The 24,619-nt window shown below is 41.6% G+C and overlaps 3 protein-coding genes across 4 annotated transcripts; 1 reads left to right on the top strand and 2 right to left on the bottom strand.

Moving 5' to 3' along the window:
* The first annotated feature begins 938 nt into the window (after nt 1-938).
* On the top strand, nt 939-3,571 carry rpain (RPA interacting protein). 2 transcript variants are annotated; one of them, XM_035433655.1, is made up of 7 exons: nt 942-1,106; nt 1,590-1,778; nt 1,860-1,932; nt 2,272-2,386; nt 2,818-2,881; nt 3,036-3,176; nt 3,431-3,571. In XM_035433655.1, the coding sequence occupies exons 1-7, from the start codon at nt 1,035-1,037 to the stop codon at nt 3,458-3,460; spliced, it is 684 nt and encodes a 227-aa protein (XP_035289546.1). In that variant the 5' UTR covers nt 942-1,034; the 3' UTR covers nt 3,461-3,571. The 2 variants fall into 2 exon arrangements, with proteins under 2 accessions (XP_035289547.1, XP_035289546.1); XM_035433656.1 differs by lacking the exon at nt 3,431-3,571 and having other exon boundaries at nt 939-1,106; nt 2,818-2,929; nt 2,993-3,125.
* A 290-nt stretch (nt 3,572-3,861) lies between these two features.
* c1qbp (complement component 1, q subcomponent binding protein) lies at nt 3,862-7,587 on the bottom strand. Its single transcript, XM_035433654.1, has 6 exons — nt 7,206-7,587; nt 6,483-6,633; nt 6,110-6,197; nt 5,479-5,574; nt 5,057-5,182; nt 3,862-4,734 (listed from the first exon to the last, which is right to left on the bottom strand). Exons 1-6 carry the CDS (start codon nt 7,465-7,467, stop codon nt 4,585-4,587), a joined length of 873 nt encoding a protein of 290 aa, XP_035289545.1. The 5' UTR covers nt 7,468-7,587; the 3' UTR covers nt 3,862-4,584.
* Nucleotides 7,588-12,183: 4,596 nt separating this feature from the next.
* Nucleotides 12,184-24,443, bottom strand: dhx33 (DEAH (Asp-Glu-Ala-His) box polypeptide 33). The gene is made up of 12 exons (XM_035433653.1): nt 24,095-24,443; nt 23,636-23,796; nt 23,195-23,422; nt 21,011-21,181; nt 20,604-20,789; nt 19,665-19,776; nt 19,310-19,469; nt 19,027-19,115; nt 17,284-17,411; nt 16,348-16,551; nt 15,937-16,023; nt 12,184-15,263 (listed from the first exon to the last, which is right to left on the bottom strand). The coding sequence occupies exons 1-12, from the start codon at nt 24,300-24,302 to the stop codon at nt 14,955-14,957; spliced, it is 2,043 nt and encodes a 680-aa protein (XP_035289544.1). The 5' UTR covers nt 24,303-24,443; the 3' UTR covers nt 12,184-14,954.
* Between the last annotated feature and the right edge of the window lie 176 nt (nt 24,444-24,619).

The raw sequence follows: 24,619 nt of genomic DNA, 5'->3' as shown, positions 1-24,619 counted from the left end.
TGAACCGATATTACTTAAATGTATTAGGAAAAACATTTTTTTTGTTGTTCTTATGATCATTTTGAACATCTTTTTTTTGTTATGTTGTGAAAATATATATGATGGGGCACAGCCATTTTTACCCACTGAGCAACAGCAATGATAAAATGTAATTCTATTTAGTTTTATTGGTCCATTAGTTACTGTCACCTGGAGTGTCTAATAAACAGAGCCTGTTTGATAATAAAAAGGTGTTGCTGTTTGTTTCATTAAGTATGTATAGAGTGAGTGTTATGACATGAAGAAAAAATTGCCATGAGCAGCTTTTCTAGGTTGGATGATCAAAAGCTCTTGCACTGATATTTATATTTGTCATACAAGTAAGTAAATCAGTACGCAGAAACACAGATAGACTAATTGAGATTATCACCATAATTGTTTTTTAAATACAAGCCATCTGCATGGTCTGTAAGCCGATGCACGGAATGTTTTATGATTATACTTTTGTCATTTGCATTTCAGTGAGTTTATTTAAATATTTGTGTTTATATTCAGCAGAAACGGGTTAACCTAAATATAGATTTATAAAAATGAATCTGACAAAGTAACCTGAAACACAGCCTTTCAAATGCAGGATAATAAGTAAATAATATATATGCCAAATAAAAAATAGAAAAACCTGTATACTAATGAATTATGTAAAATTAATAAATTTTACTGGCATATGCCTCCCACTATTCCGAGAATATTGTGTTTTGTAAAATATAAAAGTAATGCATAATTATTTTATGTATTAACTTTACTTTTCTGGTGTGAATTCAATATTAGTAAATACATGTTCATAAAATCGTATTCACTAGCAGCGACTAGTTATTTTATGCAGGCTGCTTGGACTACAAGTCCCAACTGAGCTACTTCCTGGTAATTACGTCGCCTTGGAAAAGGTTAAAAGTCGCGAACCGGGAAAAACAAGACGTGTACTCATGTGTTGTTGAGTAGTAAGTTTGTGTTTGTCTTCGGTCTCAAACTCGTTTTAAAGGTGTTAGCTAAAATAGATGGATGCTCTACACAGACATCGCTCCATGTACAAGGGTACTACTCCGCCATGGAAAGAAACTTACAGGAAGGTAACAAACATCGGCGTTTTTATTTCGTTTTGTATCCAAGGTCGTTTCAAGTACCGTGCACTAATGTTGTTTTGACAACTTTTAAATGTCCAGCGGCAACATCTTATATTCGGCTGCGCCAGAACACTCTGGTTGAGAACAACCTGTGCAAAGATTATTTTATTATAAGCGTTGAGTTCATTACACTCGTAGTAGCACTACTACTAGCAATAGTACCAATATGGCTAAGATCAGTGTCAGCTTTTCTGCATAAGCATATTACATATAGAAAGGCTGTAGCAAGTAATCTGAATAAAATGAATTTTATTCGAAAGAGAAATGCTATGGATAGGGATACCATTAATAAATATAAGGCCAAGTGAGGTACAACAGACTGGAGTACTGGTTGTATATAAAACTCATTGCATAACTATACACAAAACGCCAACACATTTCATAAATGGTGAAGGCATTGTTACTGAGCTTTTTCGTTTTGCCCGGCAGCGCTGTGTGGACAGATTAAAAAACAGTCGCTCACGGTTATTGGAGAAGTACCGGCAAATTGGAGGGACTCTACGCTGCGGAGCGGACAGATCTTTCCTGGTCCAAGAAGTGATGGAGGAGGAGTGGAATGCGCTTCAGTCTGCGGACAGCAGATTGCCCTCGCTCTGGCGTAAAGACGGCATTGGGGAGGTGAGTCTCTGTGCTGCTGTTTCAAGCAGTTTATTCATCGGTTAATTTCATTATGTGATAATCATCCCTTTGTCTCTACAGGTGTACAGTTTCATGCAGGAGAGTGATGAACTGGCCGTGCTTGAGGAGATCCAGCAGGAGCTGGTTTCTCAAGGTTGTTTATTAATCATGCTGACATCCTTCTCCTTAAAGATAAAACATTTTTAAAATATTCCAAGGAATCTTTAATTAGATTCTATGTCCTTCTATTTTCAAACTCTGAGTAGTTTTAGAGTTTCAGATCAATGAAGGGAAAATTTAGGGGATTTAAATTTTAGATTATAAACTATGGTTTATACACCAGCTGTTTATACTTTTAAGGGTTTACCCATGTTAGTACATTGGCATAGTTAACCTGTTACTCGGCAAGTGGGATTTTTCAAAAGGGCTTACAGATTGCTTTACATATGTTGTTTATACAGCATCTAAATCGAAACTGTTCTTCCCTCATCAGAACTGTTGATTATTGAGGAGTTTGAGAAAAGCATGCAGTACGAGGAGAGGTACTTAAACGCTGTAGTGGAAGGAATGGAGGAAGAAGGACAAATTGTGTGTCCGATTTGTCGCATGTGAGTATGGCATGGACCTGGTCTCATAACATGACTTGGATATGGTGAACCACCACAGTGTGCGTACCTGTTTGTTTTCATTAAAACGATGCATTTTTATTGCATTATATATATATATATATATATATATATATACACACACACACACACACACACACACACTGTGCAGGGCTGTGCCCATGTGCCCTGGACTGATGTTTTTCAGACATGATGCCTCGATTCACTTTTACATAAACAAGGGTTGTATTTTTATGGCAGAACTGACTGCTGTTCTTCAAATAAATCAGTCTTGAAGGACCAGCTGGAGCCCAACACCGTTCTGAAATCAGTTTTGTTGTCTTAACATTTTGGTTGGAGAAGTTGATGGTGAGGTTGCGTTGGGCAAGTTTTGTTGCTTAAACACTGTTTAAATGTGTTCCCTACTGTTCCAGGAACTATCTGACGGTGAACAGCCATTTTACATCATGTCTGTGCGGGGTGTACATCAACACAAGGGTAGGCTTTTTGTTCATTGTCCCTCTTCTATTTCTCACTATACCACAGTTACATTACATTACATTACAGGCATTTGGCAGACGCTCTTATCCAGAGCGACGTACAACAAAGTTGACGCACCTGAATCTGTTTACCCTGTGATTCTCATATCCAGCACAGGAACATTACACCTACACACCTGCAGGCTCTCTTGGAGAGCAGGGTCACAGAGCACATGGAGGAGTGTCTGCATAATCCAGTCTTCTCCATGGCCAGCAGCACGGATGGATCTCCAAATATGGTCATCAGTTGCCAGGTAACTGGCTGAATTTTTAATGCCTTTGTCTGAATTCACATTTTCTACTGGCAGCTCATTGACAGATGATTTGAGCTTCAGTTCAAGCATGTGGTACTGATTTGGGAGCGGCATGGAAACAAATGATTATGCCAGTACTGAATTTCTCAGTACTGCCTCCACTAAATGGCCAACATGAAATTTGTACACAAAAGCAACTGAAAAATAGTTTTGCCATTGCCAAAGTATGTAACTGAGTAAAATTTATTTTTCAGGTGTGCGACTACTTGTCAGTCGTTTTATGAAGATGCTCCAGAAACATAGTTGTCTGTAGCGACCAGTGTTGTACCTTCAAATTTCAGTGTTTGGAAACTAGGATTTAATTTCTGTGAAATAAAGATAATTTTAAAACACAATGAGCTTGTTTTGTTGAATGCAAGTTTGCAACTCATAATCGTGGTCATTGATTGGAAAACAGGATGTGGTTTAGTCTAGGGTAAGTGATAAGCCTAGGTGTTACTACAAGCAGTTATCAGCTGTGCAGTACTAGAAAATCTGTGCAGAAAGACTGGTTCTTCAAGCCCAGGTACTGGTCAAGCCTTGCTTAAATTATCCAAGGGGACAATTTGCATGTAAAAACACAAACTACAACTTCTCACTGTAAAATTCACACTAGAGAACTGGCATTAAAAATACAGTCAAGCACTTGATAAGTAAACATATTTATTGATGTTCCAGAAGAATTCTAATTTACATTTAAATTATAAGGCTATGCTTAAGAACTGGTACATTTTGCCCTTCTTTAATTTTGTTCCACCACACTGCAACAATAGAGGGGAATTCTGTGATTTAAGTGCACACAATTTTTTTCCCATTACTCAAGCCTCAATATTAAAATGGAGGACTGAACATGTACTCTTCAAAAGGCTCAAACTACTCTGCTGGAGTTTACTTGAGTGGTAAAATATTAGAGTTGCCATCGACTACTTTGGAGTTTGAGATGCTTTTCTTTCAACGAAACCAGGGCCATGTCCGAGACCGCACACTAGCCTACTACTGCGTGTGCAATTTGTATACAACTTTTATGCAGCTTGTGTACTCAACAGTAGCCAAGTGTAACGATTCAGACATGGCCCAAGACATATGTTAGTTATTTTGTTTTTGTTGTGCAATATCCAAAATTCCAGCTTCCAGCAATGAACCCACAGTTCTTGATACTACATATGCCTTCACAAAGTTGCTTAAGGACAAGTCCATCATTGCACACAATTAACAAGTCTTGAGGGTCCAAATTGACTATTTCAATGTGTGACATTCTTACATGTTAACTTCACTTAAGGGACAACAGAGAACAATGCCTGTTTTCTCTTTTTGTGGATTCTGTAGAGGTGTTATGTGAGAAAAGGTTGTCTTTGTTGGCCATTTGATCTTAATGGCACTTGACAAAGCCACTGAGATTCTCCAGGAATGAAATGTACTCCTGATGCTCCAGGGCAGTGCTCAGCTCGATGAGCTCATCAGCAAAGGTATTATCCACTCCACGGTCAGCCAGGAAGTCCATCAAATGGTCATACAGAGCCTAAGGTTAAAGGTCAAAAGATCACTAATATTTCTCTCCATTAATTTATCAAGCACTACATAATTAGCATGTACACCAGCTTTAAGCACTTGGAATATCAAAACCACTTGAATCACTAAATCATTTTGCTATAATCACAACTTACATATTTCACATAAAGATACATAGTATGTGTTTGTGCATTTAGCATGCTATGGATAAGTAAAATATAATCGCTTTGGGTGGCACAAAAACAGGCTGAATTAGCCCTGATCAACTAGGTAGTAGAATCAACATTGTTTTTTATAAAACATCCTTATAGAACCCCAGGTGAGTTGCATACCCAGTCCAGAGAATCTGTGTTGAGCGTGTAGCTGGTCTCCTTCCAATCGGCCTCCCCTATGGGCTGGAAACTGACCTCGCGGATAGCAAAGATGTCGCTCTCCTCCTCTCCTTCCCCATGACCGGACTGAGAAAGAAAGCAGTGTCCCCATTGAGAAAAAACTTTTTTTTTTAGTCACCAACATCCACACCAAGACTGCCTAATGCACAGCCAGCATATTCATGTAACCACATGCACCTGGGCAAAGAAATGAAAAGCAGATACATACGAGTCATTTTACTGGACTCTGAACTCAAATAATCAAAATGGTCCAAAGGAAAGCACAGAACACAAGAAGGCATTTTAATAGAGGACTGCTGACAGCTGCATAAGTAACCATTAAGTCCGGCAAAAAATAACAGTCAAAAACATGCAAGACTCACCTCATCTTCTGGATAGTGACAGTCGAACACCAAGGAAGTGTTTGAGGCCTGTTTGGTTACTTCTACCACAAAGTTGGGTGTTGACACTATTTCAGGCTAAGGAAGCACACAGACATAATGTATTACTCACACATTCATAGTCAAATAGGACAGCAAGCCAAAAAAAGGGCTTAAATATCTAGGCCAGGGGTGGGAAATTCCGGTCCTGGAGGGCCAGTGTGCATGCAGGTTTTTGTTTCCACCAACTACCCTGAACAAATAAGCTAATTGGTACACACCAATACTAGTTCACTCGAAGATTACATCACAGCAAAACATTTTATACACAAGAGACACAAGAGCAATTTTCCATTAACACTCATGGCTTACCAAGAAATGTAGCTAAAACGTCAGATGGCGTAAATGTTAGGGCTAATTAAATAATTAAAGCCAGCTGGTCGCCCACCTCAGGCATAGGCCCACTGATTATGAACGTTAAGGACCGACAGGAGAACAGCAGTGGCCCACCTCAGGTATAGGCCCACTGGTTATGAACGTTAAGGACTGACAGGAGAACAGCAGTGGCCCACCTCAGGTATAGGCCCACTGGTTATGAAAGTTAAGGACTGGCAGGAGAACAGCAGTGGCTCACCTCATTCTCTCCACTTTTCTGCCCTTGATCCGCTTCTTCCTCCAAGTTGGGAGGGATGCTGTTGTTGATGTTAAATGTGATGGACACTCTAAAAGATTAAGAGGGAGAGAAAAGGTAGGAAGCTGTTTAAGTTTTAACCATCAATCATCTCTGACAGTGTGGTTAACAGTTAATGGTTAGTCTTGCACTGCGCACATAAACTATTGAATAGAAGACTGCAGTATTTCGGAGAACTAGTCCTTAGCGTGAATTCTGTTTCACTGACATTTAAGACAAGAAAAACCAAACATTCAATTTAACAGTTCTGAGTCTCCTCCATTTTATGACTAATCGAAAACATGACGTAAAATAATACTTGCGCTTGGAGTCTTACTTTTCTCCAGCAAGGTTCCGAATTAGCTTGGCTTCTGTGCCATTCAGTTCAATGTCCCACCCGCCAGACATCTTGGGAAGTGACTGATGCTTCTTAATCTTCTTCTCCTCTTTGATTTCATCCGAAAGGAACTCTGCAAATGCTTTATCCCCTAAAACAAAGGCACCGTGTATATTGAACCATGTCACAAGGGTACAATTACACGGCTCACAATTACTCCTGCTGTGAAACACAGGACATTGTAAAATCAGAAGAAATACAGTAAACATTTAAAGGCAGCAATATTAAGATTACTCACCATGTGATGGGGGTTAAATTAACGGCTATATATTAACTCTAACACAGAGATTAATTTAAGCTATATGCATCCTTGTTTTGTTATTCGATCCTTCCTAGATGCTTTATACCACTGTCGAACGTACATCTCCATGCTTATCCCAAGGTCACGTGTTTCAATCTCTATCTTGCTGATGCTTCTACACAGCTAACGCTCCAGTGAACTCTAAAGTAGAAAACTAGAGATCGCAGCTCTTCATCGAAATAGCTAGCGAGTTAAACAGTGGCTCCATGAATCAATTCAATTTAGCTAACTATCACGGTCACCAAAGGCAGCAATCGTGAAGCAAGCAAGTTCGCGGACAGCTAGCTAACTAACAGCATGACACATTAGCTAAAACAGCCAGAAACAATACGTATCTAGACTTAGCTATTAAATGTACCGACCTTCTGTATGAAGCCCTCCACAACCACATGACACAGGTGGAGTATTACGACTTGAGGAGAGTAATGTTGGGCTGTATCCTGAGGTAGACCCGCTGTTTCGCATCATCCAAATCGACCGGGTGAAAGGCCGAGTTGTTGCCGAATTTGGAATACACAGCGCCGGTCGTCCAAGAGGTTCCACTGCTCGGGCCCAGGACCCGGTGGTTGTCCTCGCTGAGAAACGAGCCGCTGTGGTCACCACACTGGCAAGAGATTTTAACATTATTGCGGACAAGCAAACGGTCTAAACACTCTCGATGTCGCTCTTCCGACGCAGAGTGCTCACTGCTCAGAAACTGCTGGAAACACGTGTGAAAGGACACCTTGACCTCGTCGTTGAAGTTAAACTTCGAACTTTGCCCCGGATATCGTTTCCATTATAGTTTTTACAGTCTATGGTACTGACGGTTGTATTATCCCAGTGCACTTCTATGGTTAGCGCTCACACTGATGAAATGTACTGTTTTGTAAATAACTGGAGTTTTGAAAATGTCTTAAGTATTCGTATATTTCACAAGCATGATACAACGTTAGTAGGTCAACCATACATACACGGATTCCCACAGTGAATAGAGGAACGCAACTTTCTGTACGTTCACATTTATTTTCTTAGTGTAATTTTAGTGTAAATGAGATTCGGATATCCACTAGGTGTCAGTGTCAGTGTTAGTGTTTTTCACTTAAGTATATTCCTTTATAGTCAGCCGGTGTTAAAATGGGTGTCTTGTGTGTTTGGTTTTTTAAATTTAATTAATTTATTTATTTTTAACTCTTTTAGTCATTATGTGGAAACCAAGTGGCAGTGCATATGATATACAGTGAAAATGAGATATTTGTGTGTGCTGCTTTTGAATGTTTTTCTTATCCCTTTGTAACTAATCCTTATTTCACGGCTTTCTCTATTGTGTGTGATGAAAGTAACAGAAACAACAACATGCCGTGGGAAAATGAAACATTTATTTGCAAATAACACTACAAAACATAACATAATGATGAGACCAGGACATTCAGCCCAACAATGTTTGCCATTTCCTACCACTAAAGTGTACCTAATATGTCACTCAATGACCACTTTCACCAAGCACTTTCATTGTTTGTCGCCTTGTTTTTCCTCCTCTGTGACTGCAGGTTTCTCTTCATCAGGACAGAAATCTGTAAATGAGAATAATGATTGTCATCAAACCATTGAATTCCCATGTTTGATTTAATGGTAATTTTTTTTCCTTCTGGTTCAGACACAGATGAGTCTGTAAGGAAGGATATTTTGTTTTTATTGTCTGTCATGTGCAAATTTTGATGATGATTAAATATGTTGGTTGTGTGGGTTCACTGTGCATGCTTCTTACATTCTAGAGCAGACTTCTGTTGCTAGATATTTACTACAGCAGTTGACATACACTATGACCAAATTATTAAATCATTAGTAGATAATTCATATAACAGTGTACATAATTACATAAAGTATAGTATATAAGGCCATTTAATGTCATCACACTGTCTCACAAAACCAAAAAAAAAAAAATCAAAATCAAATGGACTTCTCGGAAAATAGGATGCAATGATGACAAAAGGAGAATAGTATGCTTAAGGCTGTGAACAGCAACAGGAAGGGACAGAAGAGGAAGGCCTTTATGTGACCTAGGTCCTATGAAATGAAATGCCTGTAAATGCAATTTGCACAGTTTAAGATGAAGGCCCTTAAAACGTAAGCATAAGACATAACATGTGAGTAGTAACATAGTGGTCATGTGCACATGAGGTTAAGACACTACTATTATATGGTTCTTCCAGACCTGTTGTATATGGTCTGTGTTATTGTTAAGCCAAGTTTTGATGTGGCAGTTGCAGAGCTGGAGAGAAACACAACTGATGATGTGGTCACTGACCTTGCTTTCCATCGTATTTGAAGGTTGGCTGTGGTAACCCAAGGCACTCCGCTTGTTTCTGGTGCATCTCCAAGTCGGAAGGACTTAACTTTGTTGTTTTTGCTGTAAAAAAAGAAAATATATCAGTTTGATTGCCTGATGAGCTGGCAGGAGACTGTGGAATGTGGGAGACTGATCCAGTTTAGGAATTTGGAGAGCAGGTAACTTTACCTTTAACTCCACCTGTACACTGATTCAGAACTGCTTTTGAATGGTCTCACTTTACAAAAATGCCAGTTAAAGTGAGGATTACCCATCAGCACCTGAGTCCTTTTCACTTAAATTGTGTCAAATATGCCGGTGTGTATCCGTTCAATATTATGTTAGCATTCACGTCACATTATAACATAGAGGTTAAGTTTGCTGGCTGCCTCCAGAGTGGACATACCATAGAGTTTGAGTGCTCTGATGACGAGTCCGGGCTCCATTCTTGTGAAGCTCAGGGCGAGACAGTCAGGACAGGCGGGCAGGACGGTGATAGTCATACTACCATTTTCATCTGAGGAAGAGAATGAGCTTTACAGAGCCATCTAAAACATGTCACCAATGTATGCCATCATTTCACTTAAATACACCGTTACGTTGCTTGCCTACTTAAAGGTAGTTTTATTAATACACCTAACTTATGCTGCAATTAACTGAATGTTGCAGCCCAGCTGCAATCCTTTTCTGTATCATGTATCTTACGGTTAGCTGTCACACTGAGTGGAGAAAAACACAGACAGCAGTCGCTAGTAAACTCCAACTGATAATTTATTCCATAAATGTATGAAGTACAATAAGCACCAATGTTTCAGCAACAGCCTTCTTCAGTGTGCTGAATGTGCAAGAAATCACTTCCTGCGTCTACTTTAGATACACTAGGAACATCATAGAGTGATCTACCAACCCACCATCCCCTTCACTTGCTAAATTCTGTCTACAACCAGTGTACCCAGTAGAAAGCACCCTGAACAAATGGCCTCAATAGTTTTAACAGCAGAGAGGAACCAGAACTACCCTGAACAATTGCCTCAATAGTTTTAACAGCAGAGAGGAACCAAATCTACCAAAGTAGGAAGTAGTTAACAGATTTTTTGAAAATGCGGTTTAAATCAAGTATCTCTGTTTGAATAAAGGTTATTCACCAGTCTTTCAAGTGGAGATAAACTTGTTTATGTGTGCTTTATAGTAGTTGTAGTGTATGGTTTTTCATGTGCTCTTCATTAAGTGCTCCTATAATAATACTGAATGACAGGATAACAGCAGTTTGCAAATATCTGTCATGACTGTGTGGCCATGTAGTTCTATGCCTCTCAAGTAAAAATTCCTACTAACATATACTACAAAAAACAGGGAGACAAAAGTGTTACTTACATAAATTACGCATGGTGTTGTTCAACAATATCAAATTACGAACAGCATAGCGACACTTTCCATTCCTGCAATTGAAAAGGAACCACATTAGTAATGGTGAAAGTGAGTGAGGCGGGTTGCCTTCTTCAAAGTGGTGTGAATGAATTTGAATTTGAAGCCGCTTACAACATGTGTTTCTGTTTGATGACGGCAGTGCCATTTTGTGGCGACAGCACGATATCCATCATTGAGCTGTTCAGGGTTTTCAACACGTCAACGTAATGCTGGTGGTCTGTTCTTGCTTCAGTGTAGATCCATCTCCCTGATATCTGAAAACAAACATCGGGTGAGGGAAGGCATCAAATTAAATGTTTTTCCCCAAACACCTTTGACCAAATATCGCCTCTCTTTTCCCTCTAATCCTGAGAAGCTGTCCACTCCACTATAGTTACCAACAGTCACTATCAATTGCCACACTTTGCTGGTGATCCCCAATGAGCTGTATAGTGGTTCTTCCCGTGAGCAAAAATAAGGCATTGCTGAGCATTGTGTCTGTGAAACATGATAATGATCATTTTAAAATATTTATTTGCAAAGTAGTTTGAATTTTTTTGAGTGATTATAGTTTTGCAAGCTTCATTTCTCTTTAGTGCAACTTTGCTGAACTACTTTTAGTGTGAAGTAATTGGCAGTTTGTACAGTTTGTACAATTAAACTTTCAGGGTAGTTTCCCCAACACTAGTATTATACTGTATGTCTACATGTGCTTTAGTTTGTATTACAAGCTCTTTTAAATTACTGTATATATCCATGTGTGCTTCAGTTTGTGTGAAATATCCCCAACCTGCCTCAATTTCTATTATATGCTGACATTTTCCTTATTTTGAATTACACATACGGTTAATATAACATTATATGGTTAATCTAAATTTATGAACACATTTCTTTACTCCAGGCATCTTCATCTACTTCATTTACTAAGTTACTACTGACCTTGTTTGCCGTTTTTGCTATCACTGAGTAATCTAATTTTAGCTTTATCTCTTCTTTTTTTGTTGTTGTTTAAAGCGCATCGAGTTGTAACCATAACTATGAAATGTGCTACGCCACTAAAGTTTGATTGATCGAACGTGTCTCAAGTCGGAATGCAGTGGCTTACCTGAGTTTCATTCAGGGCCAGAGGCTGAACGAGATCCTCACAGTTCAGGGGTTTAGCTGCACTCACAGAGAGGAGGCTGAGGACAGCGGCCACAGTAAGCACATCCATGCTGAGTGGGCAGGTTGCAAGAAAATCTTCCAAAGGTAGCAGCACCCTCCTGTCTTATATATTCACTTGTCCTGAGGTATTGCAAGCAGGTTTTTCCAAAATTTTGTAACTTTTTATGAAATTAGAAAAGAGTTTGGAAACCCTTCCAGTAAAACAAATATTTGAAAACACTCACAGTATCGGGGAAGTCTGTCAGAATTTACTCAGCTCTGCAATCAGATAGACTTTGACCATTGACGTTTATTGTTATTAACTGCTTACTGTGTCCTGGTGGAATTATAGTGCAAATCACGATTGGGTCTGCTTTTAAAAAATCCCAATTAGGATTTTATCATGAAATCTTGTTTTTGAAAAATAAAAATGTTATAATAAATAATAAAATAATTAGGTATGCGCACACAAATAAAAGTTGGTGTGGAAATAGTTTATTATAAACACTGTAAATGAATGATACAAAGTTTTCTGACCAAATCTCATACAACTGCAAAGCAACATTCTCCATTATATTCTGCATTATTTTGCACCAAGTTCGACAAACTAACAACAAATTCTGTTGCTGCCATCTTGCCACACACAATTCATCCGAGCAGCCATGGACAAAGCATGAGGACAGATACTCTATGTACCGACCGGAAATTCCCTTCAACGCTCAACACTATAAGCTCAGTCTTGGCCTCTTAGTGTTTGGTCATGACTATTAATTGAGTATGTGTGGGAAATCTTAAAATGGGGTTTCAATGGGATAACATCATGGTAAAAAAGATTTTTTGGGGATTTGTGGGATATCAAATTTAAATATTGATTCCACAATCTTGTGCTGCTTACAACTGGAGTGGTGCCAGTGGGGACAAGGTTTCATTAGTTTCGCGTAAATCAATGTGAGTCAGTGTCTTAGCATGAGTCCCCATTTAGCTTCTATGTGAATAATCATTTATTGAAGCAGAATGTTGGATTTCCAGTTTAAGAGGATACTGAAGCCACAGTTGGCATCATTTTAATAAATACCGAGGTTTTAACGTAAAGGTCTTGTTTTTAAGAAATCACTACAATTATGTTTAACAATGACTGTGATTGCAATGTTTTTTTAATTATGAAAATATTATGGTAAACATCCTAGGTTGTCATGCAAACGAATGGGCTCTGCTTAATTCAGTGGTGGTCATCGTTAGTATGGCCGACAAACGCGTCCTCCTTAGATTGCTCAATTACCGGAATCGCTTGATGTACGTTTCCAAAATTTCAGGAATTATCCTTTCAATATGAAATATCTAGAGGTCAATATATTATTATTAACTATGCATGCACAAACTCAATCTAATTCGCAATGCCATTCAGTTAGAAGACAGTATAAATACCTGTAAAACAGCTGTATAAAATTGTCCGGATACACATCAGTAAAGAATCTTACTGCTGCAAAAACTTTCTGCCGCATACTCTAATTGGCTTTGCTTTAATTTTTCCAATCATACATATATAAAAGTTTAAAGACAGCGTGCAATATATATTCTTCAAAAGAAAACTTTTCTTCCAATGTGCATCACATTGAATGCCAATGTACCATGGAGATAATTTTTACCATCACCTACTCCACATTTAAATTTACCAAAAAACCTGAGGTTCATCTCTACAGCACATAGTCCATGTATAGCATCATCTATCTACAATAAACTGGCATGAACAAACTAGCACTGTGCAACAGCGCTCAAAGTTTACTAATATGAATTCACTGATAAAATATGTCAGGCCATGTCTAGATCAGCAGCTAAACTTATGAACATCAGCACTTTTTTTTCTAAAACTAGTTTAACTATAAAACTACAAAATAACATGCATTTGGTGACTCAAAGTGAAGCCTGATCATTTCCTGGTTCCTCATGAGAACATTGTGCACTACAATCCAGTGGGCATGTTCCTCCAAATGACACTGTACTGACTCATAACCTCATTCACTGACCTAGAGAGACAATATGCTCATAAGAATACTGAGAAATCATTGGGTTAGTGGCCTATATTTCATGGGTGTCATGAATTTTTAGTCTGGACATAGTTCAATTTCACAAAGGGTTTCCGCAATTTAGGAAGAAACGTGAATACTCAGTCAGCTCAAATGAAACCCAACAGAGCCAAACGTCAACACATAAGAAGATTTTTGAGGTGGTTCTGTTGCGGAGATTAACAGAAGAAATAAATCAGCTTTTTAAAAGAAAAGGACTTCCTCTTTCCTGCAATAAAAACATACAGAGTTGACAGTCCTACCAGACATTGCCAGGTACAGGAACTGTTGAAGTTGTAGTCAGGAGTACCAAACCATGTGATAGAACATTCCGGAAAAAGAACAGCAACCAATACATTGTTTGAAAATATTCCAAAATTTTGGTAATGCAGCGTTCAATTAGCAGATACAAGACTGTAAACAGGCAGTTAAATGTACTGTATTGGACCTTAGGGCTGGGACAAATGATTCGCATATTACAGCGGGTGGATCATTAAATATAAATTTACTGGTCCACCAGCTTAGGTTTTTTTAATGGACCCATAAGTATTAATATGTGCATTCACTGCTGTTCATTGGTGGAAACCAAAAAAGGAACCAAAATAGGAAACTATACACAGTTTTCAAAGGAAACTTTGAAAAATATTCAACACATTTTTACCTATTTTATGCAGTTAGCAGGAAAGCTGGATGTAATCAGAATAACCAATCCAGTTTACAATAGTCTCCATAACCGAATTTCTAATAATTTTCTGCATAACTTGCCCTATGAAATCACTTTGCTACATTACATGCAAAATAAGACTTGCACCATAAATTAATCAATGTATCAATCTGAAAAAGTCCCAGCCCTACTGCACACTAAAAACAGCAACAGAAGGGTTAACCAGAGGTATATTCATTTGATTTAGTCCTGAAACTGCAGAGGTAAGCCATCACAGACCACCCCTGAAACTTAACACATGAAGCCTAAAGGCAATGACAAAGAAAACCCAGTCAATGAGCTTCTGCCCTGAAAACTACTCCATCTTTTCCCCTCTCTCCCCCATTAGCCTTGCTACAATGTAGGTCTATCTGACCAGACCCAACGGCCCACAGTGAACCAACTTTAAGAAAACGAGTGTACAGATCCAGCAGTTGAACAGAGACCAGGTGGAGTCTGGCCGCCGCGCTTCCGGGCCGCCCGGCGGCTAGCTCTTGCCGGTCCGCAGCTTCCGGCGGAAGTACTCGGGCGCGGCCTCGTGGAGCCAGTCGGCGTCCACCAGGCAGAGGTCCCTCATGTAGCACTTGGAGGTCTGCAGGAGCTCGTTGAACACCACGTAGGCCGGCTTGGCCTGGAAGAGCACGGAGGACGGGTGGATGGCCACCGGCTGGTGACTGTCCAGGGCCACGTAGCCGCCGTCCGGCTGCAGCTCCGCCGCGTTCATGAAGAGCCCGTGGGCCAGGCACCGCCGGACGTTCGCCATGTCGCCGCGAGAGGACTCCAGCGTCATGCCCAGCTGCATTTCAGGAGAGAGAACAGTCACATGGGAGAACCTGTCATCTCCAGCTACATTTCAGGAGAGAGAACGGTCACATGGGAGAACCTGTCATCTCCAGCTGCATTTCAGGAGAGAGAACGGTCACATGGGAGAACCTGTCATCTCCAGCTGCATTTCAGGAGAGAGAATGGTCACATGGGGGAACCTGTCATCCCCAGCTACATTTCAGGAAAGAGAATGGTCACATGGGAGAACCTGTCATCCCCAGCTACATTTCAGGAGAGAGAATGGTCACATCGGAGAACCTGTCATCCCCAGCTACATTTCAGGAGAGAGAATAGTCACATGGGAGAACCTGTCATCCCCAGATACATTTCAGGGGAGAGAATAGTCACATGGGAGAACCTGTCATCCCCCGCTACATTTCAGGAGAGAGAATGGTCACATGGGAGAACCTCTGACACAGACACTTGACCAGTCAGCAAACCTTCAAGACAGAGAATAGGCACTTGGGACAACTATCTAAACTTAACCGGTCACACAGCAAACTAACCCTTACCCTTCTCTAGTCTAGTGTATGGTGTTGTATACACAATGACATGCATACTCAATACAACACATTTCTAAAAGACTAACAAACGATGTCACACAGAACAGGCCATTACTGATAAAAGAGAGCTCATTTACATACCTTAATACAGATCTCTCTTAGCTGAGAGCGCACCTCAGCCACCAGCCCCATATTCCTGCTGTTTACAAAGTTCTCCCGACACCACTCCTGTGACGAGAGAAGAAGCGGATCAAGTGAGAGGTTCGGCCATGCCACCGGTACACAGTAAAATGCGCGGTGTCCATATGTACTCAGCAAAAATTGATTTAACACTGCACACTTTACTGTGTACGTCAACAAGATGTAGATCTATTTCCGATATGCAAAGGTCTTTGGTTTGAATACAGCACCACACACTGGGATAGGCTCCAGCACCCCCTGTGACCTTGCCCAGGATAAGCGGATATGGATAATGGATGGATGGATGGAGAATTTCCCCACATGCATGAGCGCATAGGCTAATGCTCTTCCTCACGCCTTAGACCCACCCACCTTATTTCCGCCCACATTTTTGAAGCCCCGGTAGATGCTGAGGAGGGTCACGTGATCGCCCTCGCTGGAAACGAACTTCCTGCGCACGGACTGGACTTCCTCCCGCCGAGCCGGCGGGTTGTACAGCACGCTGTCCACCGACAGGAGGGACACGATGGTCAGCACCTCCTCCGAGCAGGAGAACTCGGGAGAGATGAGCACGGTCTGCAGGCACAGAGAGAGACAGAGCGTCACTGGGAGGGGGCGGGGGGAGGTCAGTACCCTGGAAGGGGTGTCACAGAGTGGCCCAGTCCTGTCCGAAATAAGCATACTGTAATCTTAATAGCTATGTTGTGCAGTGAGGTTTGGTCAGCTTTATTCAGAACAATGGAGTTGAACAACCAATCAGAATTTGGTATGTCTGTACAGCCTAAATTAGTGAAATAACATAGACATGACAATGGTTTGGAAATAAAGGATATTAATTTACTGGTTGTCTAGGGTTATCTTGGACAAGTCTTAAGTCGCCTATAACCTAAAAGAGCAGTATATTTCACCAGTGGCAAATGGAGGAATAAGATGGTGGGATGGGCTTGTATCTGGACCAACCCGTCCCTATGCTGCCGACAGCGGCCAGCTCTGTTCATTCGGTACCGGGTTCAGTTTATCAAAAGGGTGTATAAAGGATGTATATACAACGTTCTGGATGAAAAGGGGAGAAGTGTGTCCACCCACCAGTATCTTGTCCAGGTACTTTCTAAGGTGCCATTTAGAAAGTAAGTACCTGGACAATTTTCCTGGAAGACGCCCACACACTACAAAGCAAACACAGGTAAAGCCACGCCCACCCCTCTATTGCCACAGTTGTTGGGCGTCTAAAAGACGCGCCGCTCTAACGCACGCGGTACTACCTTACCGTAACCCTGGTAACACGACAGACCAAACGCCCTTCTGTACCTTAGCAAACCTGGGCTCCAGGGGGAAGCTGGCCATTTTCTTCCCCAGCGGCGTCAGCGTCACCTGGTCGTCCTTGCGCTCCACGGCCCCCAGCACATCCAGCTGCTCGATGGCAGTGCAGATGGCCTCTGTCCAAAACAAATGGAAACACATCCCGTAAGTCACAGCACAAACAATGTGCTCGCATGCTCGCTGTGGCTTTGCTTAAGCCCTTCAGGTGTACATAAACGCACCATTGTAAGCTCTTCCAGATGTGAGCTCGCTCGTTCAAATGTACTTTTAGCCATATCATTTTCCTTGCTGTTAAACAGATCAAAGGCCACTGTGTAGTCAGGGATATAAACTGCATGGTTCATTTCTAGACCATGCAGACTGGCTGATCAAATCATGCTTACGTCTTAGTTTAAAAAAATTGTTTGCATGTTTTTTACAAAAAGAATGGATTTGGTAACTGATCCCGACGTATTTGTCCAAGGGCAGAAACTTGAGGTAGTACATGAGTTTAAATATCTGGGACTCATAATTGATTCACAACTTAATTTTAAGAAACATACAAAAATAAACTGTGAACAAGGTGAAATTTAACCTGGCTAATTTTAGATTTATTAGAGACAGAGGCTGCAAAATTGTTTTTGAATGCCATGATTATCCCTCATATCACTTACTGTCAAACTAGTTGGACACAGACATGTAAGACAACTCTTAAACCCACTGAGACAGTATACAAACAAGCTCTAAAGGTCCTAGACAAAAGGTCAAACCGACATCATCACTGTGACATCTTAGCCAAGTATGACCTCCTAAATTGGGAAAATCTGGTCAAATTTGCAGACGCACGTTTAGTTTTTAAAATCCTTAATTGTCTTGCTCCTCCTGTGCTGACAGAGTTTGTGAAGAAAACTACAAGTAGGTCCACTAGGGCATCCACAAGAGGGGATTGAATAATACCATTAAGGAAAAGCACTTTTAGGCAATCAGCCTTTTCTTTGAAAGCATCACATATTTGGAACACCCTGCCTGCAGACTTGAGGGACCTGACAAACACTGGCACATTCACCTGAAATTTAAAAATTTGGTTACTGGGTAATCAACAATGTCAACATGATATCTAAATATGCTGTCAGTATTTTAAATTTTGTTTATATGTGTATACTGTGTCTATGTATGTGTGGATATATGTGTATATATGTATGTATGTATGTATATATATATATATATATACACATATATATGTGTGTGTATATATATATATATATGTATGTGTGTATGCGTGTATGTATATATGTATGTATATTATGGCTGTTAAGTCACCACTAAACTGCATGTTTGTTGTGTAATATTGTGGAGTATTTGCATGTCATCATGTAATGCATCGTTTTGTGCTTTTTTATGCTTTAATACTTTCTGTATGTGCTTGTTTTATGCTGTATATGCTTGCCTTATGTGCTCCATTGTTCCTTTGCATGTGCCTGCTTCTGTGTTGCTAATGCTTGCTTACAAGCTCTGTGTGTCTGTTTTTATGTGCTTTTAATGTTGTACTATGGCTTCTAGTCTGGTCTGCTTGTTATTAATGTGTTAACATCAGCCTGCCCAGGGACAACAGATGGAAATTAGCAATCTAGCTAAATCTGGCACATTTACATCACATGATAGTGATGTTGATCAATGTGTATTGTAATTAAATAAATTATATTATATATATATATATATATATATATATATATATATAAAAAATATACTTACCCGGGGATGGTTTAGACACAAAGTCAAAGTTGAGGACGTCAGGAATCCGTAAAGCCAAAAGCTGCAGCATGACACTGGCCAGATTACACCTGCAGAAACAACCAGGATAGTACAAACTCACTGGCTTTACAACAACCACATCATCAACCCTCAGCCAAGTCATTTAAAAGCACTTTCAGTCAATAATTAGTCACTCACCTCAATACAACTGCAGTGCATCTTACGTTACATGAGCTAAAACAAACAGGGCGACTTAGAGGGCAGCTCTGCCTCCAGTCCTCACCTCTGTATCTCGGGCACGGTCATGCTGGCGAAGCTGTCGAACTCGTCCTCGGTGTAGAGGCGGTAGCAGAGGCCGCTGTCCTCCCTGCCGGCCCTGCCCGCACGCTGCCACGCCTGGGCCTTGGACACCCGCTGCACGGCCAGGACCTCCAGCCCGCTGTCTGGCACCACAAAACGACAGAAACCGCCCCACCGGCCGTCAGCGCCAGGCGCTACCCGCGCAAGCTCTTTCGTCGGCAGCCTCGAAGCGGGCGCTTCGTTCTGCCCGTCGCTGTTGCGTCAGCGTGACCGCGCGCGTCATTCTGGGCAGAGGGGGGGGTCTGAGCTCCCGTCTCCCGGACTCAGAGGAACCTCACCTGGGCTGTACTTCTTCGCCTTCACCATCCCGGTGTCGATTACGAATTTGATGCCGGAAATGGTGACCGACGTTTCTGCGATGTTGGTGGACAGGATCACTTTCCGGCAGCCCTGAAAACACACAGAACAGAAAGTGTGTTCAAGGCCATGTGACTGCCGACTTATTTACAAAGTCAAACGTATAATTTATGAACCTATAAATTAACGATTTATACATTTTAAATGACTTGAATCAAGCATAATGCAAGCACTACATTACAGGCATTTAGCAGACGCTCTTATCCAGGGTGACTTACATAACTTTTTACATAGCATTTGCTTCCATTTATACAGCTGGATATATACTGCAGCAATTCAGGTTATGTACCTTGCTCAAGGGTACAAGGGCAGTGTACAACTCTGGGGCGACATAGCTCAGGAGGTAAGACCGCTTGTCTGGCAGTCGGAGGGTTGCCGGTTCAAACCCCGCCCTGGGTGTGTCGAAGTGTCCTTGAGCAAGGCACCTAACCCCCAATCCACTCTGTGATGCGCTACTATGTCAGGAAGGTAAGCTGTATTTTATTACCATTGTTCTCCTGGGAAGCAACATGTAAAATGCAAACCCCCTCATTTACAATATACGTGTATTGTAAATGCGGGGCTCTCCCTCAATGCTTCTCCAAGGTTTAAATAAAGCATTGACACTGAGAGAAACACTCTGATTGTGAATTATGAATTTAAAACCTCCTGAAAGTGAGGGATTAAGGAGTGAGGCAAGGAAACTTTCAGAAATGTTTCTGATTTGCTGAAATCTGATTGGATGAAAGCCCGAGCTATTTCAAAATGTTTACAAAAGTTAGCCAACCAACCGCTAAATTCCACTTCGGGAAATTCCCTGTTATCAGGCTCAAGGAACAAAGCGGTGAAATGTTTGCAGTGCCCTGGTTGGGCGGGCTTACCTTAGGGGCCGGCTGGAAGACCCGCAGCTGCTGCACTGGGGGCAGGGAGGCATAGAGGGGAATGACCGTCATTGGCCCACAGTTTTCGGGGAGGTGCTTGGCAATGTCACGGCACGTGCGGGCCAGCGCCTCAATCTCCTCCTGGCCGGTCAGGAACACCAGGATGTCATGTGACAGGGGTGCTTCCTGCGCAGAAAACACACAGCCACCGACCATCAAGCTTCACGTCAAGACCGCAAAAACATGGCTGCTGTACCGAAGGTGACGCATTAAGAAAGGTTACTAAAGGGTAATTAAACTGGAATAGCTTATTAGGGCTGTAAAGCAAACAAAACCAGGTTCATATTTATCATCCCTTTCCCCTTTGTGTCTCACCTGACACACTGGTCACTGGTAAGAACACTCACCTGATGGATCTGAAAGATGGATACCAGCGCAGCCTGAAGGTAGTCTGACTGTTGCTGCTTGGTGTAATAGATCTGAATGGGATGCTGCCTGCCTTCCAGGTACAAAACTGGGGCCTTGTTGAAGTACTGGGAGAACAGGTCCACGTCCATAGTAGCCGACATTACAAGCACCTGGCATTGGAGAGACGACAAACAGCTTCTTTCAGTTCAGAAGCCCAGCTGCAGTCAGCGTGGTGGGCGGTGTCCTACTTTCATCCGAGTGTTGAAGGCCAGGACAAAAGGAGTGGGGAAATGCAAATGAAAAGGGAGAACCTTTGGGTCAGCGCATGTATAAATCTACACCTTCCCTCTACAGTGTCTGGAAGGAGAAGCTACAGCGTGTGTGACTGCTTTCCTCAAACTGACCGGTTCTACCCAGTTTTAACCAGCATTATGTTATAGGTCTGCCCACAACTAGAGGTCCACTTTACACAAGATCACATTCATCAGAAGCAGCAGCTGAAAATTAGTTTATTCCAAAAGCGCATTCCCAGAATTTAGGTGGAATTATCTCACATCAGAATGTTCAGCTAATCAGGCTCACTGTAATACAAGGCTGCGAACCAGACCTGGGTCAAATACGTATTTGTTTTGGATTCAAATACTTCGGATTCTACGCTTCACTGATCTTGTCTGGTGTATTGGAAACAATAGCCGCGTTTCCACCAAAATTACCCGGAACTTTCAGTCCCAGGAACTACTTTACCAGGAACTAAAAGGTTCCTTCAGCCAATGGTTGTCTGCGTTTCCACCGGGGTCTAAAGTACCGCGAAGATTAGGCAAATTACCACTGACGTTGTCGTCGGTCCATCTGTCATATGATTTCTTCTGTAACCCCATACTACCACCGAAGTAGCCTACATTATTTTCTAATAACCGGGACAGCCCGGAGGGGTTTATTCCACTTATATACAACGGGTTACCAACAATGACTATATATGGTTACTTTTGTATTTATTGATTTTCATATATCCTCTCAAACACATTCATTAACAGCAGAAAACATGCACACGTTTTATTATTTCTCGTCGTCAATTCCATATAGGCTAATCGCAAAATGACAAGAATAGAACGAAAACTCGGACTTGCGTGAAAATGTAAATTAGTAGTGGTACAGCCACCGTTTGCTTTCCTTCGAAGTTACTGCTAGCCGAGCAGCGAAGTGTGCCCTCCAGATGCGAACCATGCACCATAAATGAGTCCATAGTCTTCCTGGTCTTTTCGTGGAATTGAAAAATGGCAGTAAAATTGAGTAAAATTACGGCAGTCTGAAAAAGCTAAAGGGAAGATTACTAGAATTAACCTGTTATTTTACCCGGATAAAAAGTGCGGAAGGTGATTTCCAGTTTGCTTGTACTGTATCACCAATGTTAATTATGCAGAACTACCGCATACCTCACATAACTGTATCAAACGTTTTGAGTCAATTACAACGGGCTAACAAAGAAAATCCGGAAGAAAATATTCAGCAACCGAATTAATCCGTTTGAATGTTTTGGTAGCCTACGTAATATGCTGTCCCAGCACGAATGCTTAGCATTTTATAAAACGAATACTAAAGCAAGAAAAGAACAGAAGAGCACACGTTATAATTCCAAGACGTTGACAGGCTATAACCAAAAGTAGGCTACTGCGCCGCATAACATACAAGTTTGATTTGTTATTATGAAAATAAATTGGTTTGCCGCTGCATATTTTCAAACATGGCGGGTAATGGCGGAAAATAAATACAACACAAATGCTACGAGTACTCGACCAATCAGAAATGTTCAGCGCTGCAAGCTCCACCCAAAAGGTTCCTGTACTTTCGGAAAGTACTACCCCCCGAGCAGGAACGTTTTGGGGGGTAAAACAAAGCCCCCAGAACTAAATTTAGACCCTAGTTCCTGCGGTGGAAACGCACTGAGTTCCTCAAAAGGTTCCTAGTTCCGGGGTATAGTTCCTGCGGTGGAAACGCGGCTAATGAAATACTCTCAAGAAGTGCAAACCCCACCTTCTGGTCATATTGGCAGGCTCAATTACACCAGGCAAGATCAATAGAACACAGAAAATTATTTGAATCCAAAACTAATATGTATTTGACCCTGGCCTGCTGCGAACCTTACAAGTGAAGTTCTCGTCCTCACAGCGCGAGACAGGTTTTACCTTCAGAGGGAACTTGTTTTGTTCCCGCCGTTTCCTCTGCGCCGTCTTAACCACTCCGAACAGCACGTCAGTGTGCACCGTCCTCTCGTGCGCCTCATCAAGGATCACCACCGTGTAGCGCTGCAGCAGAGGGTCACCGATAGCCTCCCTCAGCAGCATGCCGTCCGTCATGAACTTTAACTTTGTCTCGGCGGAAGTAACATCCTCAAACCGCACTGTGTATCCCACCTGAGCAAAACAGAACATGAGTCGAGGGTGACACCACTCAAGGTGACTATATGCATGGAGGCCAACCTGACCCTAGTTATCCCTCCAGCATAGGCACAATTCTGTAAGCATTAAGAAAGGAGTCTGTCCGTGAGGCTGAAATCATGTTATAATACAACAAGCGCCATCGCATTTAATTATTTTAAAAAGATAACCAAACGTCATTAAACTAACCAGTTTTCCAAGTTGGGTTTTTTTCTCCTCTGCCACCCTCGCTGCCAGCGAGATCGCAGCAACCCGGCGAGGCTGGGTAACTGCCACGACTCCCTGTCGCCCAATGCCAGCTTCGTAAAGATACTGTGGAATCTGTGTAGTCTTACCCGAACCAGTTTCACCTGTCCAAATAATTAGCACGTAGGAAAAACACAAACGTTAGTTCGCAGAATAACGTGCACGTCAAAGGCTACATAATTTATCCAGGAAACATTTCTTTTTAGCTACATTCATACGTAAACAGATACACACATCTGAAAACTCAACTTAAAACTGAGTAGTCAGCAAAATTGCTTGCATTAATCTAGTAGCAGGATAGTGTAAAATCATAGACGAGCCAAGCAGCAGCTTTAGTCTACGCATTTGGCTGGCTGGTTTGCAATCTACTTAAAAAAAACTTGTTTCGTGTTCACGGCTTACCTATGAGGACAGCATTGTGCAGCTGCCTGAGTTGGCTGATGAGCTGGGATTTCGCCTGGTAAATAGGAAGATGTTTCCGTTGTACGTCTATAGGCAATGGTGCGTTTCCTTTTCTGGGTAGCAACATCCCAGGTTTTTTATTCAAACGAAAAAAAGGAGACCCCGGCTTAAATCTTTTTGCCGGAGGGGGGTCAGGGTCGTGGGGCATGGTCTAGAATCCAAAAAACTACAAAATACACAGTCTGTTTTGATCCAACAATCTACCTTAAAACAAAAATATCTATCGCTGGGCGGTGGTGAAAAAGACAGCAGTGCGGCTATTTACCTCAAAGATGCACTCCTTCCCACGTGGTTCGTCAAGCACCCAGTCGCAGATATTTTGCGTCATTTTTTCCTCTTTTTTCTTATGGAGAGTGCCCCCTTGCGCTGGCCCCGTTAAAGCAACTTCAGATCAGAGGTTTGCGACAGATTTGTAATAGGCCTACTCTCGGCATAGATGGATTGAATACTGGACGATTTATATTA

Source organism: Anguilla anguilla, chromosome 9 (assembly GCF_013347855.1).
Source record: "Anguilla anguilla isolate fAngAng1 chromosome 9, fAngAng1.pri, whole genome shotgun sequence".
Classification (NCBI taxonomy): Eukaryota; Metazoa; Chordata; class Actinopteri; order Anguilliformes; family Anguillidae; genus Anguilla; species Anguilla anguilla.
The sequence above is the reverse complement of the archived record's forward strand: the minus strand, read 5'-3'. Positions and strand labels throughout refer to the sequence as shown.